General features: G+C 35.4%; 1 protein-coding gene and 6 non-coding genes across 7 annotated transcripts; all 7 read right to left on the reverse strand.

Moving 5' to 3' along the window:
* Positions 1 to 3,986: 3,986 nt before the first annotated feature.
* LOC149571277 (rRNA 2'-O-methyltransferase fibrillarin 1-like) lies at positions 3,987 to 11,495 on the reverse strand. Its single transcript, XM_089812838.1, has 7 exons — positions 11,337 to 11,495; positions 10,884 to 11,233; positions 8,639 to 8,734; positions 8,463 to 8,540; positions 7,595 to 7,771; positions 4,427 to 4,495; positions 3,987 to 4,327 (listed from the first exon to the last, which is right to left on the reverse strand). The coding sequence occupies exons 1-7, from the start codon at positions 11,350 to 11,352 to the stop codon at positions 4,145 to 4,147; spliced, it is 969 nt and encodes a 322-aa protein (XP_089668964.1). The 5' UTR covers positions 11,353 to 11,495; the 3' UTR covers positions 3,987 to 4,144.
* Positions 5,753 to 5,823, reverse strand: LOC149571278 (small nucleolar RNA snoR60). Its single transcript, XR_016361117.1, has one exon. It is a non-coding gene; the product is annotated as a small nucleolar RNA snoR60 (small nucleolar RNA).
* LOC149571279 (small nucleolar RNA snoR60) lies at positions 5,858 to 5,928 on the reverse strand. The gene has a single exon (XR_016361113.1). It is a non-coding gene; the product is annotated as a small nucleolar RNA snoR60 (small nucleolar RNA).
* LOC149571280 (small nucleolar RNA snoR60) lies at positions 6,133 to 6,203 on the reverse strand. Its single transcript, XR_016361118.1, has one exon. It is a non-coding gene; the product is annotated as a small nucleolar RNA snoR60 (small nucleolar RNA).
* On the reverse strand, positions 6,235 to 6,305 carry LOC149571281 (small nucleolar RNA snoR60). The gene has a single exon (XR_016361114.1). It is a non-coding gene; the product is annotated as a small nucleolar RNA snoR60 (small nucleolar RNA).
* Positions 6,427 to 6,498, reverse strand: LOC149571282 (small nucleolar RNA snoR60). Its single transcript, XR_016361115.1, has one exon. It is a non-coding gene; the product is annotated as a small nucleolar RNA snoR60 (small nucleolar RNA).
* LOC149571283 (small nucleolar RNA snoR60) lies at positions 6,848 to 6,918 on the reverse strand. The gene has a single exon (XR_016361112.1). It is a non-coding gene; the product is annotated as a small nucleolar RNA snoR60 (small nucleolar RNA).
* Positions 11,496 to 15,604: the final 4,109 nt, after the last annotated feature.

Raw genomic sequence — 15,604 nt, forward strand, 5'->3', positions numbered from 1 at the left:
TCATGACAGTGACAAGAAGAATTTTGATGCCTTAAGTCGATTAGATGAGGAATGGTCTTATGAAGAGAAGTTGTAAGTAAAGGACTAGGTTTAGGCATTTCTAGATATTCATCAAAGTAATTGAAGCCCAATTATCAGGGTTTTAGAACATTTCAAGAATTGTTACAGTCAAAGCTTTGAGATGATTTGTTAATTGGTGTTAAAACCAAGTCACTTTTGTAAGCAAAACCATGAAGTACAAATTCCAAGGCAAAGAAACTCCTGTAATACTAATAAGCGTGCTTCTCGAGATATCAAATATCAAAATGGGACACATTGACATTGCAAATTTTTAGCAGGCAATGAACAAAGAAGACAAATCGCTTTTGGCACAACGAACACTAGACAGCGTGTTGGCTCATGCAGGAGGACATCCTCTCATAGTTCAATGTACCGAACTGGTTTTGGAATGTATCAAGGCATATGATCGAAATTCTAGAGACATTAAGACCTCAGGAGGTAATGTCGTCATGAGGCTAGATCTGGTATCTATCTCCTTTTCATTCAGATGCAGGAACAAATGATTCATTCCTTTCCCAATGGGTATTGGACACTAAAGTTGTCTTTCTTTCTAGATGCCCAAAATATTGAAAGATCTATGGTGAAGATAACTTTGAACTCTTTTCAAAGTTATTTCCCATTTGATGGCAGCGGGTACATTAAAAACAACCTGATACTAGGACCTGGCTATCTTCATTTTCCTATGATGGAAGATTATTTGGCAAACTGTGAGAATGACTTTGAAGTGAGGGAAGGAGATTGGATGAGATTTACAGTGTAGCAAATCATTGATTATAAGATAGGGTGGAATATGATAGGCATAAAGGAAGATAGATCGAATCTAATTGATCCTTTCTTCTTTGAACGAATACAACTATTGGAATTACCATATATCAATTGGTCTTTACCACAATTGAAAGATCTCAAGGAAAGGACCTTTTGTGATTCAGCGAACAAAGAATTGGTTAAGAAGTAAAGCCAAAGAAGCCACATCCACCAAGTCAAAAGGGGAAAATAGAGCATACTACTTTCGATTCTTTACATGGTGCACATGGTGGAGATGATGGTGAAGATTCGGACAGAAGAATTTATCTAGTTTCAACATGTGAGCTCAATGAAGTCACCAAAAAGAAAAGGTCAAAACCCAAATAGAAAGCTTTAAATCCAATCAAGAAAATGATAGAGGAAGTTCTCGAAATGAATGATTTACCATCATCATTCAGAGATGAAATGATTCAATCCATAGCATCTCCTAAGCGCTCTTCATCTCCTGAAAGTGTGGAAGGGACTCAAGAGGTGTCAATTGCAAAAAATACAAATATCCAAGATTTCTCACCTATAGTCCTACAAGTTCCTTCAGTGATTGATTCATCAACCACTATCTCAACATCTTGGCTACAACAAAGTTTGGAGAGGAAGAAGAAAAGAGTGATCCAATTGGAAGCACCAAACCTAGATGTCATGGTTATCTAGTGCATAAAGATATGAAAGTGAAGAAAACTAAAATAGATTCTAGACTAGCAACGAATCCTACCTCAGGAAACCTATTTGTTGATATTGCACAACCAGTCGTAGCAAAGAACATAGACTTTTAATACAACTTGAGTAGATTTGGGTCGAACTACTCATTAGAATAGAGAGCATAATTTTTTATGTCAACTGATGTCCTAATTGAATAGTCAAAAAGAGATGACCAAGTTAAAAATTAGCTCAAGCATCATGTTTGAGCCCTTTCTTCATGCATACAATCAATGGTAGGTAATTCATTCCCAAATTCTAGTGCTTCTATGGAAATAATGGAAGATCCCAAGATGTCTGGTGAAGATGTCATTCAAAACATAGTAGAGTGCTAAGCATACAGCAAGATAGTAAAAGCATGGATGAAACACATGAAGGAGCAAGCCTCAAGCCTATGTCAAGAGGTAAAGGTCACATATGCTAAGGCAAATCACATACAATAAAACATTCAAAAAGAGTTAGCAACTCTCAAGGAACAACAAGCATCTTCGAGAGAAATTGATGGTAATTTGGTAGAGATTAAAGGAATGGACATCGACATAGTCAAATCTTTGAAATTAGTCAGCAATGGAGAAGAGCAAATTAAGACAAGGTTGGAGAACATCAAATGGAAGCATGATTGCATGAATCAACAATTACATTCCTGATAGCATGAATCAACAATTACATGAAGATAAGTTCTTAAACGCTTGCAAACAATTGAAAAGAAAAACCTTGGGGAGTATACCACCAATTGTGGAAGGTATTCCTAACACAAACCATACTTTCCATTTTGGAAAGCATTGAATTTGAAATCAGCACTGAGGTTGGCAATAAATAATGTTCAAATGCTGACATCACGATGAGATTGAGCTCTCTCAATGGAAATAGACTCTTGTCTTGGAAGCTTTGGCTCAAATAATCAAATCACTAAGATCATAGAGGGCGAATTTGACTCAGCTCATAGCACCTATCAAAGAGCAAGCACGGTCATATCAATGATCACAATTGAAATTTAAAATATGAACGTCTAAAGTTGTCTCAAACTTTTGTGTATTTTGTAAAGAGGTCAACTTTAAAATCATTTTTTATTTTGGGCAATACCTTAACTTTTTCTTAGCTATGGTTATGCATTGAAAGTTAAGTCACCATCTTTAGAGTAGTCCAAACTTTTTGAGTAGTTATGAACCCAAAAAGGTGGTTATGCTAAAATAGACTATAAATTCATGAATAGCGTAGATAATAGAGGACTTTTTGGATTTAGAGATAGGAGACACTTATGTTTTGATGGCAAAGCATATTTGGAAAGTGTGTACAATTCTTGCTCTTATAATTAGCAAGTTTCTTAAGTTCTTGGTGCTAAAAACTAGAAGAAAGTACATTTTGAGTTTTTTTTTACAATTGTTGCTAACAAATAAAAGAAAGTACATTTTGAGTTATCTGTTTTACAAAATCTGAACTGTTTGGGTGTTAATTTTGGTCTGAACTGTTCAGATGTTGATTTTGGTCTTTATTAACATTTTCACAATATTGTGCAAATGCTAGCTTCATGCATAGTTCTTGAGAGCAAATGCTAGCTTCAAGCATAGTTCTTGATCAATACTTATTAAAACTGAAGTTAATTTCTGAAGGCTTGAAAGTCGTTCGGTGCATTCATTTTCATAGCTTTCTTCATATCTTTCAAAATTAAAATACATCTTAATTTTAAAATTAAAATTACATCTTTACTTTTCATAGTGACAAATATGTTTACCAACACAATATAACTTAAAAATTTTACCTAGTTGAAGCTATATCAATATCAGCTTTACTTCAGGTCTTACCATACACACTATCAAAAGAGAACTTTATACCCAAAAAAAATCAAGTTAAATATTTCATTTCATCTAATAATTTCTCTATTCTGCAGCAGAAATCAGAACACAAGCAAATTACTTTCAAAGCCCCACAATCCATCACCGGCCTAGACACAAAGATTAGATTACATTGACAAATCACTTAGCTGCTTGTAATTTGTCAACTAAATCACTCCTAGGAGATTCAAATCAGCATCATCCTCCAATCTAGAAGCAAAACCTTTCAAACCAAAAAAAAAACTCCTTAAAAGAAAGCAGCAGCAGAAATCACAACATGAGCAAATTACTTCCAAGTAATGCAAGAACATTTCTGCAAAAGGTTGAAGTCGTAATGATTGTCCATTAGGGTAGTACAACACTGATAAATCTACAAAATTCAGATTCATTTTCTGCACAAGTTTCCAATGTGTTAAGTGAAGAGAATTTCTCACCTCAATAAGATAGACACAAATGACATCAACAAAATAGAATAGATATAAGACAACCACAAAAAAGTGATCAACTAAAAGATAAAACCAAGAAATGCATTTTCTGTGTACATTAATTATAACTGGAAACTGACCATAAATTTTTAAATCGAACCTCCCTGCACAGTTATTGAAAATCACAGAACAAAATTGACTTCGAAATTAAATATTAGGATAAAATATCATATAATGCAGACTTAAAGCCTTGCACAAAATTGACAGTATTACAAATATTACAACCAAAACATCCTCAAGGTATTCATTCCACTTTATAATCAAACAATTTTAAGCAGCGCCAGCTGCCTTTTGCTTCTTTGGCACCCTATATCCACCTACAACACAAGCATGATCTCTTTCAAATGGTTCTAGTGTCACCTGCTCGGATGGCTTGAACTGTTCCTTCTGCAACTTTTTGACTTCCTGGGCAAACACTGCCTCTGCTGGAACGGTAGAGTCGATGCAATTTGCCTGCAAAAAAATGTAAGCATTAAAACCAGCATCAAAAGTATCATCCAACTTCCCTTTAATACATTTAAAAAACCAAAATGATGGGTGTGTATAGCATACCTTGATAGATATTACAAAATGCCCTCCATTTTTCAAGAAATGATGTGCATTCAATGCAACAATACGTGCCTAAATCAACAAGGCAAATTAAATCAGTGCACTAGTTTCCATTCCACTGAACTACACAGCAACGTGATGACAATATTTTAAAACAGAATGAAATAACACCAGTGGAGCAATATACCAGCATCGTCAACAAACCCACTAACATCTAACAATTGCCTCTAATTGCCTTGCAAACAAAGTTCAATTTTTTCGAAAAACAATTCACTGGACTACACAGCAACGTAATGACTATTTTAAAACAGAATGACATAACACTAGTGAGGCAATATACCAGCCTCGTCAACAAACCAACTAACATCTAACAATTGCCTCTAATTGCCTTGCAAACAAAGTTCAATTTTTTGGAAGAACAATTCACCAGTAACAAAAAGATTTTAAATCAGGCACAGACATTCCATATGTAATTAATTACTACTATTTATCCCAAAACCAAACACTTAATAGAATGCTGTCTATGTAAATTGTATTTTAGATTAACTTAATCAAAAAAGGATCGCAAAAATTATAGCACACATGTACATAAAAATAAGACACTAATGCCAAACGCATTAAATCCTGATGGAAGAGTAAGCAAAATAAAGATGCCTCAAAAGCCTGAACAATCAATATTGACTCAAATAGAACAGAATAAAAATGAAAAACTAATTACAGCATATGGAGCAAAAATATATACAATTCTTGGCCATAGAATCCAAATATCAAACAAACACACAAATTTTCAAATCCAGATTTTGAAAAAGCCAATTCCTGTAAATTGTATTTTAGATTAACTTAACCAAAAAAGGATCGCAAAAATTATAGCACACATGTACATAAAAATAAGACACTAATGCCAAACGCATTAAATCCTGATGGAAGAGTAAGCAAAATAAAGATGCCTCAAAAGCCAGAACAATCAATATTGACTCAAATAGAACAGAATAAAAATGAAAAACTAATTACAGCATATGGAGCAAAAATATATACAATTCTTGGCCATAGAATCCAAATATCAAACAAACACACAAATTTTCAAATCCAGATTTTGAAAAAGCCAATTCCTGTCATCTTCCAGGAACCAAACGGACCCTAATGGCATCATATGTATGTCCAGAAAGAGAATCCGAGTTCATCTCATCATCTGCTTGAATATTACTAGCACATAAATAATTTTGTGTAAATAATTATGTTACAGTACAGGGAACATTTTGCCTGTTGAAAAACACAAGTAAAAAACTGGCATTCTGATATGCAAATGATGTATAATCCAATCACATACCAAGCATCAAAAACTCGCATATCATCACCCATTCAAGTAGAAGGGGAATCTGAGTAAATCTTCTCAATTGCTTGATATCACTAACATCCTTAGCGCATAGAACCAAAAGCATCAGAAACTCTAATCGCATCATAAATAAGTTAAGAAGGGGAATCCGAGTTCATCTCATCATCTGCTTGTGTATTACTGGCACATGGATAATTATGCTTATGTACAGAGAAAAATTTGCCTGTTGAAAAACATAAATAAAAAAACTGACATTCTGATATGCAAGTACTGTACAATCTTATCAAAGCCCGAGCATCAAAAACTTATATAACATCATAAAAGTAAAAAACTGGCATTCTGATATGCAAATGATGTATAATCCAATCACAGACCAAGCATAAAAAACTCGCATATCATCATCCATTCAAGTAGAAAGGGAATCCGAGAAAATTTTCTCAATTGCTTGAATATCACTAACATAGCCCATAGAACCGAAAGCATCAGAAACTCTTATCACATCATAAATAAGTTAAGAAGGGGAATCCGAGTTCATCTCATCATCTGCTTCTGTATTACTAGCACATGGATAATTATGCTATTGTACAGAGAACATTTTGCCTGTTGAAAAACACAAATAAAAAAACTGACATTCTGAAATGCAAGTGCTGTATAATCCTATCACAGCCCGAGCATCAAAACTTATATATGATCACCCATTCAAGTAGTGAAGGGGAATCCGAGTAAATCTAGTCAATTGCTTGAATATTACTATAATTTATTGCCATTGTGTGCTGGTGGAAAATATAGACCAAAATTGAATGCACCTGTAAGAGAGGTCTACAACTTGAAACAGCACAAGATATTTTCGTATTCCTTAAAATCCTTAAAGGGGATCTGAGTAAATCTCACCATATATAGATGTAGCATATTTGTAAGCACATTGAGAATGACAAGCAACACTAAAGATTTGTGTATACTACATTGTAAAAACTCCCAACAAAAAAATCTTCAGGAAGCAGAACTCTCAATATTTATCTAAAACATGGTTAACAAGAAAAAATGACACCAATTATAAATGACTCCATACTTGGTAATAAAATGTTACTGGAAGTGTCAGAAAACTCGGGTGACATCATCCACAATGTCTTGAAGGGGAATCCGAGTATATCATCCTTCACTTACTATTGTGTGATCAACACAGTTTAAAAACCAAAATATTTACAACAGCAATATATCAAGAACACAGAAAAATCATTATCAAAAAATTGTAATTGCTGTCATCCAAATGCAATATCATAGAGTATCACAAGGCAACTCTAGCACTCCCAAAAGCAGCAGAGATGGAGCTGGGAGATAAACTTTCAGATATAAATAAGATATGTCATCTATATCAAAACAGAATGATTATTCTACATGCACACAAACTCATACAATTAGTGAGAACAGCGATTTACTTATTACAATGCCAATAACATACAGTTGAAAAAACAAAATATTTACACCATAAAAATATCAAAAAGTACACAGCTGATCAAGGCACGTCATATTTCACTTACCAAAAATCATGGACAAAGTTGAAAGATCAAAAGATTGACATAAAACACACTACAACACAAGTACTCCCAAATAAAACAGCATATAAGATTGCCAGGTGACAATCTCACAGTACACAATTGAGATTTATGACATCTAAACTCACCACAGAATGGTAAAACCATATGTACACACAAATAGCTAATCAGTTACCATGCGTGTGAAACTCATGGCAAAACCATAATGTCACAAGGGTAAGCCTAGCAAATGTCATTTATTGAGAACCACGATATAATCATTAAATAAGGACTAAAGGTGAGTACCTGGTCTGGCTGGGCAACATCAGCAAAAATAACATCAACCATACCAACAAGCATCCTATAACGAGCAGGATGCCGTGCATCTTCAATAATAGGTATCACATTTGTTCGTTTCTTTGCCATGTTTACCAAATCTCGTCCACTTCTGTGTGAAAATTCAACTGCATACACAATGCCAGTCTAGTAGCCAGCAAGACAGTAACCATCAAAAACATACTATCCTGTCATAAAATCCCTTACAAAAAGAATACTAACCTCACACTTTTACTGCACAGGCAACAAGAAATTTATAATATCACTTCCTCCCACCATCACACACAAAGCCAACACAAAATGCATAATAGAACATGTAGGGTTACAAAAAGGCACCTAAAACTTACCAAAGCATAAACCATGAAGAAACAAATGAATGAAATAGTGCATGCAACTATCAATATTATCCAAAATATTATTTGACCATAATGGAAACAATACAGTAACAAACACTTTCACACACGCAAACAAAAGACAGATCATAACAAGGTATCCTCAAAATATCAATAATATAAAAAGAATATGAATGAAACAATGCATGCAACTATCAATATTATCCAAAATGTTATTTGACTATAATGGAAACAATACAGGAACAAACATTTTCACACACAAACAAAAGACAGATCATAACAAAGTATCCTGAAAATATCAATAATATAAAAAGAAAATATCAAAGGAACTATACACAAACAAGTTAGGAGAATGTATAACAAGAAAAGGTATACATGAAACTTATTCTCAAAATACCAAAAAGTATAAAATGAAAATTTCAAAACAACTATACACAACCAAGTTTACAGAAAGTATAACAAGAAAAGGTAAACATGGAACTTACTGGGCCTACAATGTCAGAAACATGAGAGACAGTTGTTCCAGATGCAGCCCCCAGATATAGTACATGTGTTCCTGGTTTCTACAAACCAAAATAAAATCAAAGCATTGCTCATTCAATCAAAATAATACAAAATCATTAAAATCCAGCAATAATCACAATTGAATTACTTCACTCACAATCCAGATGTTATCAACACCACCAAGAATGGCAGCAGCCAACTTTGAACGAAATGGATTCCATATTCTATATTCTGTCTTAGTTCCATCATCATTCTGCAGACAAACATGCATGCCAATAAACATCAGATAAAATGACAAAACAAGCCCACATCAATCTGCAACCCACATCTAGGGAACAAACCTGGTTTAATCTAACTCAGTATGGGTTTAATCTAACTGTTGGTATGGATTTAATCTGCAAACCACATCTAAGCTAACATTGATACCAAAGACTGCTATCATCAGATCCTCAATACCCACTATTCTTCAATATATCTGTTTTGGCTTAATATTTCTTCTCATGACTTGCTGGCCTGTCCTATGAATTGGATGACAGCTGTTGTTGTATGCATTTTTATTACCATACAGATTATACTGATAATCTTGTTCATCTGTCATTTTTGCTCAAGTGGAAGCTTCAATTATAAATCTCAGGCATGTCTAGAAAAAAACTCTGTTAAACAAACAGTGAAAGACACTGGTGTGAGGAAAAGAGAGATGATCAACGTGTTGTCATGATCAGAGAGACATTGTCATCTTGTAAGACAGATCTTATCACTTTTAAGGATAAGAACCAAAAAATCTTATCAATATTACCAAGATCAGAGGTTCAATAACAAAGATGTCATAACCAGACTGTTATGATGTGCTAGAGATTATAGACACTTTTGAAGTGCACAGTGAGCAGCCAAAAGAACAGAGGATGGAAAACCCAGAGTTCTAGTTTGAAAGTCATCCTAATGCATTAGTTGAGCTGAGCACACAAGTTAGGACCTTCAAAGATAGTAGTGATGCTCATATCAAAGATGGTGAATGTTTTGAAAGCTCATTTCAAATATAGTGAAAGTTTTCAAAGCTTGTCCATGTAAAGGACATTCCCTTCTCTCGTGTGTTTTATTTTCTGAAGCTTGCGTAGTTCTATGCCTTCAAAGGATGAAAGATGAAATGAAGAATGTTGACAAAATGTGAAGCATGAACTATAATCCGATAACTAGAAAGCAGCATACATGAAAAGTGCAAGCAAGTTTTCACAGTTAGTGACAAGGCAAAGGAAATAATCAAATAAACAATATCAATATAGGTTACAGAACCATGAACTTCAATGATCTTCAAAGAGAGATCAAAAGATATGAATGCCTTGAACAAAGAGAGCACAACAATAATGTTATAATAAAAGCAGTAGAGACCTGTGGGAATGACAGAGATAGGCATTGTCAAGCAAAACCAAATATATTGCTAGTGACTGCCTCAATGTAGTTAAGACAATGCCACATGCAAAGCCCATAAAATGGAACATAGAATCAGTATTCAACACTGTCAAACCAGTAGTAAACCACGAGCACATGCAGTGATTGATATTGTTGATGATAAGAAGACAATAAAGAGCAAATGGAGCATGAAAGAGACAAAACATCTGCACCTGTAAAACACTGTGTTCGAGACAGTGAGTAACACTGCTATATGTCAAAAAACACAGTGACGTGCAATGTTGAAGTCACAGCAGCGTTGTAAAGGATGCCCAAAGACTGCTGTAATGTATGAAAACAGTGCTTGGAACGTAAAATAAGTTGCCAATGATACTTTGAAGGAAAGTCATGATGTAAAAGTTTGGAAAGTGATTTAGAAGTAAGTTCAATCAAATCAAGCATCGAGAGGCACGATGTACCCTTTACTTATCAAAATAAGCAGCTTTAGACAATCTAAAGTAGATATGATGTAGATAAAGTGAGAAACTATGCGTGCAATAAGATTACAGTGAGGAGATCAAGTTGAGTGCCTAAAGAAAGTTATAGTATTACGAGTTACATCCGATTTACTTGGCAATCAACTCTTCACCCCGGTTCTTTATAATTAAAAGGAACTCACACTTATCAAAGAATCAAGCAATAAAACCTCGTATAAACTGAAGAAAAAAGACATGACGCCTGAACCATAGCATTTTATGTATCGAAAGTATAAATTCATACTTGTCGAAGAAACAAATTACGGAAATAGCTAAATGCAATCTACCAGGACACAGCTTACGATCATAAACACGAAGTCCTCAAAATTACTACCCTTAATTAAAAAAACGCTGTCAAAGATATCAGTTTTATATAATAACTGATTTCCTTTACAACTATCTTCCTTAAATGTGTTTCAACGTCATTTCACTCAAACCTTCTCTCAATCATTAGAAATTTTCAGGAAAACAAAAACCCACCTGGACACTAATTCGCTTTTCTCCATAGACACTTTCTCCAGAAACCATATTCTTGGTGACCAGGGCATCTTCCTTGGCCTTGGCAATGAAAACCCCTTCGTGACGGTGTGGCTCGATCACCACTTTCGCACCGCCCTTCATCCCACCTCCTCTGCCGCCACGACCACCCCTTCCACCGCCTCGGCCTCCTCTACCACGGTCACCTCCACGGCCTCCACCTCCTCCTCTGCCACCAAATCCACCTCCTCCTCTGCCACCAAATCCACCTCTTCCTCCGCCACCAAAACGACCGCCGCCTCGTCCACCGCCATCACTGCTACGTCCGCCTCTGAAACCTCCACGCCCACCTCCTGAAACCAAAATAAAAACATAGAATTTCAAATATTGCACGAATTTCCAGCTCGATAGCTCGAAAGGAAGACATTATGCAGGATAAATTTGCAAAATGTAGACCTCTTGGCGGCCTCATTATCACTAGATTTCTCTACCGGTTGCGGGTTGCGGATGTTTTCTACTCTAACCTATATATCCCCGAACACTAGCTCGGAAACAACCCACCCAGTGACATGTACTAAAACCTAAAACCTAAAACCCTATTTCCCTATCAAAAACACTGGACTGTTCGTCTAAATCGCATGATATAGCAAATATGTTAGGGTTTTTACAGGAGAGCTAGGGTTTTAGGGCATATATCTGCTAGTGTTCGGGGATATATGCTAGTGTTCGGGGATATATGAGTGTAAAACATCCGCAAAATTCAAGTGTGACAGTAGTGGGTTGTGCTTTTGTGCTTCGCTTTATTCTTCCATCTATAGGTAAGTAAACATCATGATGATTTCATCATAATTGAGAAGATATTGTGTATATGTTGTGTGAACAATTTTAATTATTATTAATGTTTAAGATATTGTGTTTCATATTCTCTTTGAATAGTATAGATGATCAAATAGGTGATATGGTGTTGCATATGTTGGGACCTCATATTTGTGGACTTGATTGTCACAATGTACCTCATAAATAGTTAAAACATATAGAATTGAATTCAAACCAAGTAATAGCATACGAAATGTGCATATGATGGTTAATAAATAATTTTTATTTATGCAAGAAATAAACAAAATCATCCTTGTCTTGTTGAGTATTCAATGTGCCCATATTATTGAAAGCTATTGATGCAAATACTAGGTCTTCAGTACAAAATCACTCTCAAATCTAATTCAAGATAAATCCAATGCCAAAATATCACATGTCATCAATTTCTAGGTTTATGTGGTTGGTCACCTAAGCTACAAATGAGAGTAATGTGTAAACATTGTCATCTAGAGTAGACAAGTACAAACCCAAAACAAGTTGCAATCTAGTGATGCAATCTAAACATTATGACCAATAGTGCTTGCAAATATGTTACCACCATAAGTCATTTGTCATCAACCCAGGTCTCATCATTCCAACTATGTTGCTCCTTCATGTCACCTCAAGTGTACAGCTTGTGGTTGTATTAGCATTAAACCACATGTTAAGAGAAAAATAATATATGTAAGGCCACCAATTGGTGCTCAAAGACCATCAAATTCGGGATAAATGCAACAATCGATTGAGTTCTTGCAAGTGACACCAAGAAAGTCAAATTTACAAGAGTACCAAATTTAAATACATGACATGCAAGTAGCTTGAAACAAAATCATTCTTCTCATTCAAGTCATTCAACATCCACTTAAGAGCCAAAAAAAAGGTAGATGTCACAAAGCATAAAGAAGTGAAGCTTCATTCCAAAGTGTGTTTATAATTTTACATACTTCTCATATTGTACTTTGTATTATTTATTTAATGTCAATGTTAATTTTATTTTTATTTTTTCAATTCTTTTGTGTATTGATCCTTAGTTTTGTTCCCTTCTATATTACATTCTAACATTTTTACTAACTTCACATCCTTTTTTGTTTTGTTAATTGTACATTTTGATGTGGAAAGAAGGATCAATCATTTTTATGTGCATTTTGTTTTGTTAACTTTACTAGTCTTAATGTTTGATTGCTAGAATGTAACTTGTTTTAGGTTTGAACTTGTCCACATATATTACATGCTTATATTTTTACCAACTCCACATTCTTTTTTGTTTTGTTCTATGTACATTTGATGTCAAATGCAGGATCAATGATTTTTAATGTCCATCTTGTTTTGTTAACTTTACCAATGGCAATGTTTAGATTGATTGGAAGAATGCAACTTGTTTTGGGTATGTATTCTATTGGATGTTGTTGGAATTTTTGTCGAAGATATTGCATTATATGTTTTGGCATTGATGTCAACATATTTCTTTTCCTCACGAAGTTGATAGTTTATTATGTGGGAAGATTGGACCAATATGACTTATGTATCATCAATGAGATGGTGTACAATTGCAGATGGATTCATGGATGTTTATACATGACTATGTTGGATTAGAATCGTTAATGTTATGATTTATGTGAGTTACAATATATTTACTAGGAAATTGGTTATTAGCCCTTCTTCTTTTTTGGTTGTGGCAATGTTGCAGTGTTTTGATCGGTACAGATCAGTTATGCAATATTTATTGTCGCTAACATGGTGGCATGCTTAGGAGTTGGATATGTATCCTTAGCCAGAGTGGTTCATGATTTTGATACATGCAAGCTATTTTTGTTTTATAACATAGATTATTAAGTGATTTTCATGATGAACAATGTTGAATTATTCATTCATTCAAAAGAAGAGATGATGATGTTGTTGTGGTATTTTATGATGCTTATTATTATTTCTTAACGGGGTCTTATTCTTTTTGTTGAATCATATTAATCTATGTGATCAAATTCAAAAGATTTCATATACGTTGGTGTATTCCTAGTTGACTTAGTTGGTTAACATGTTGGTTTGGATTACGAGTGTAATCTATGGATCATATCATGCTGGAGATTATTTATTTATGTATTAGTTATGTCCTCGTCAACATACCTTGAATATTATTGGTTGTTCTAATGTATTGTTGCAATTATATTCTTAATCTTGCTTGGGTCGATTTTACATTGATGCATTGCATAAAAGTATGAAATCATTTAGTATTTAGAAGCAATGGAAGATGAGATGAGTAAATGAGGTACGAAAGTGTGCAATTGTGTTATATTTGTGATTGAGAGCTAATGTAAAGGAATCCTGGGTGTAAGCGCAATCTTGCATCACCCAACAAAAAATTGTTTATACAAAGTTGTCATTTTTTTAGCTTACTATTTTTAATAAGTTTTTGATAAGGTAAACAGGTTTTAAGGGGTCCTGAAACCCATAAGTTTAACAACAAGAAAGGCTGAAAATAAGTGAAAAAATGCCCAGCCAAAACATAAGCCTTACGGCTGAAAATAAGCCCAAAGGCCCAGCCCGAAACAACAGCCCACTAAAAAGGCCAGAGAACCAACCAGAAAAACAGAGACCAGACAAAAAGCCAAAGCCAGGAGAAACAAAAACCAAAGGACAAAGACCCAACCTAGCAGACTACTTCTCCATCTCGAGCATGGTCTAGGCAGCTTCGGCACACTCTTGTTGCTCTTCTGCCTTATGATCCTGGGCGTTCGTCAAATCCTGCTCCCTAGTGTTGTCCTTGGCTTTATCCACATCCAGCCTATCTTTGTCTCTGTTTTGTTTATCATCTTCCTCCATCTGGTTCCTGTCTTTGAGATTTTCCAAGAGAGAGAGGATGTTGTCGTTGATCGAAACGAGGAGGGAGATCATTTGACTTGCCAGGTTGTGATTGTAGTTCTCAATATTTTTTACTCTCCTCTCCATCAGAGTCTCCCAGCTGTTCCGGTCGCCTTGGCTTTCTGCACCTGTCTTGCTCTTGATTTTTTCCATTTGGGAAACCCTATCTCTGACATCCTCAAGCTCATGGAAAAGCCATTTAATTGATCTGAAGTTGTTGATCATGCTATTGCGGGCATTGTTCAACAGATTCATGCCCATTTCTCTTGCATTATCAGAAATAGCCACCATAGCCGGGTTAATTAGCTCATTGAGTCTAGGCTTCTCGAGGTCGTCCACCAGGAGTTGGGGGTTCATCGCCTCTCTGTAGATTCCCATAGTGGTCGTTCTCACATTGAATTTGAGCCGTCCTTCCCAAGATTTTATCTTGGTCGATAAGCAACTTTGCCTCCGCCGAAAAATCTTTTTCGGCATGCCAGGTCAGATTATTGGTGGCGTTAACCCCTTTATTAGCAAACCAATCAGCGACTGGGTTTGCCTCTCTGTAAACATGAGTGGCGTGGACCTTATCGAACTTTGTGAGAGTGGCGCAAGTCTCAGCAATTATGTTCGCAATCGTCCACGAGGGAGGGGAAATACCATTAATGGTATTAATAATGTTTTTGGAGTCCCCCTCAAGCCAGAGTTTAGTAATCCTGGCTTCAAAAGCCAACTTGACCACCTTACTCGCAGCTCTTGCTTCAGCCAGATGAATAGTCTGGATTCCCAGCGGGGAAGCAAAGGCAGCTATTCCCTCTCCATAGCTATTTCTTATGATTTCACCGCAACCTGAAGGGCCTGGGTTACCCTTAGAAGCCCCATCAAAGTTGGCTTTTGACCAACCATCTGGGGGGAGAAGCCAGCTAGCATCCTGCCTTTTGAGGTTCCTGTCTTTTTCTTTAGCTATCTTTCTGTCCCCTTCTTCTTCTTCTTCCTCCTTCAGCACTTGGAGATTTTTCTTTATATTCTTCGAG

The sequence above is a fragment of the Cupressus sempervirens genome, chromosome 2 (assembly GCF_028749045.1).
Source record: "Cupressus sempervirens isolate cs-2001-9-10 chromosome 2, ASM2874904v1, whole genome shotgun sequence".
Taxonomy (NCBI): Eukaryota; Viridiplantae; Streptophyta; class Pinopsida; order Cupressales; family Cupressaceae; genus Cupressus; species Cupressus sempervirens.

What these genes read in the sequence shown, in the direction of transcription:
- LOC149571277 (XM_089812838.1), bottom strand. An exon ending in ATGTTGCCCAGCCAGACCAG is followed by an intron (nt 4,496 to 7,594) that starts GTACTCACCTTT and finishes TTGTTGATTTAG; the next exon opens with GCACGTATTGTTGCATTGAA. An exon ending in ATTTTGTAATATCTATCAAG is followed by an intron (nt 4,328 to 4,426) that starts GTATGCTATACA and finishes ATTTTTTTGCAG; the next exon opens with GCAAATTGCATCGACTCTAC.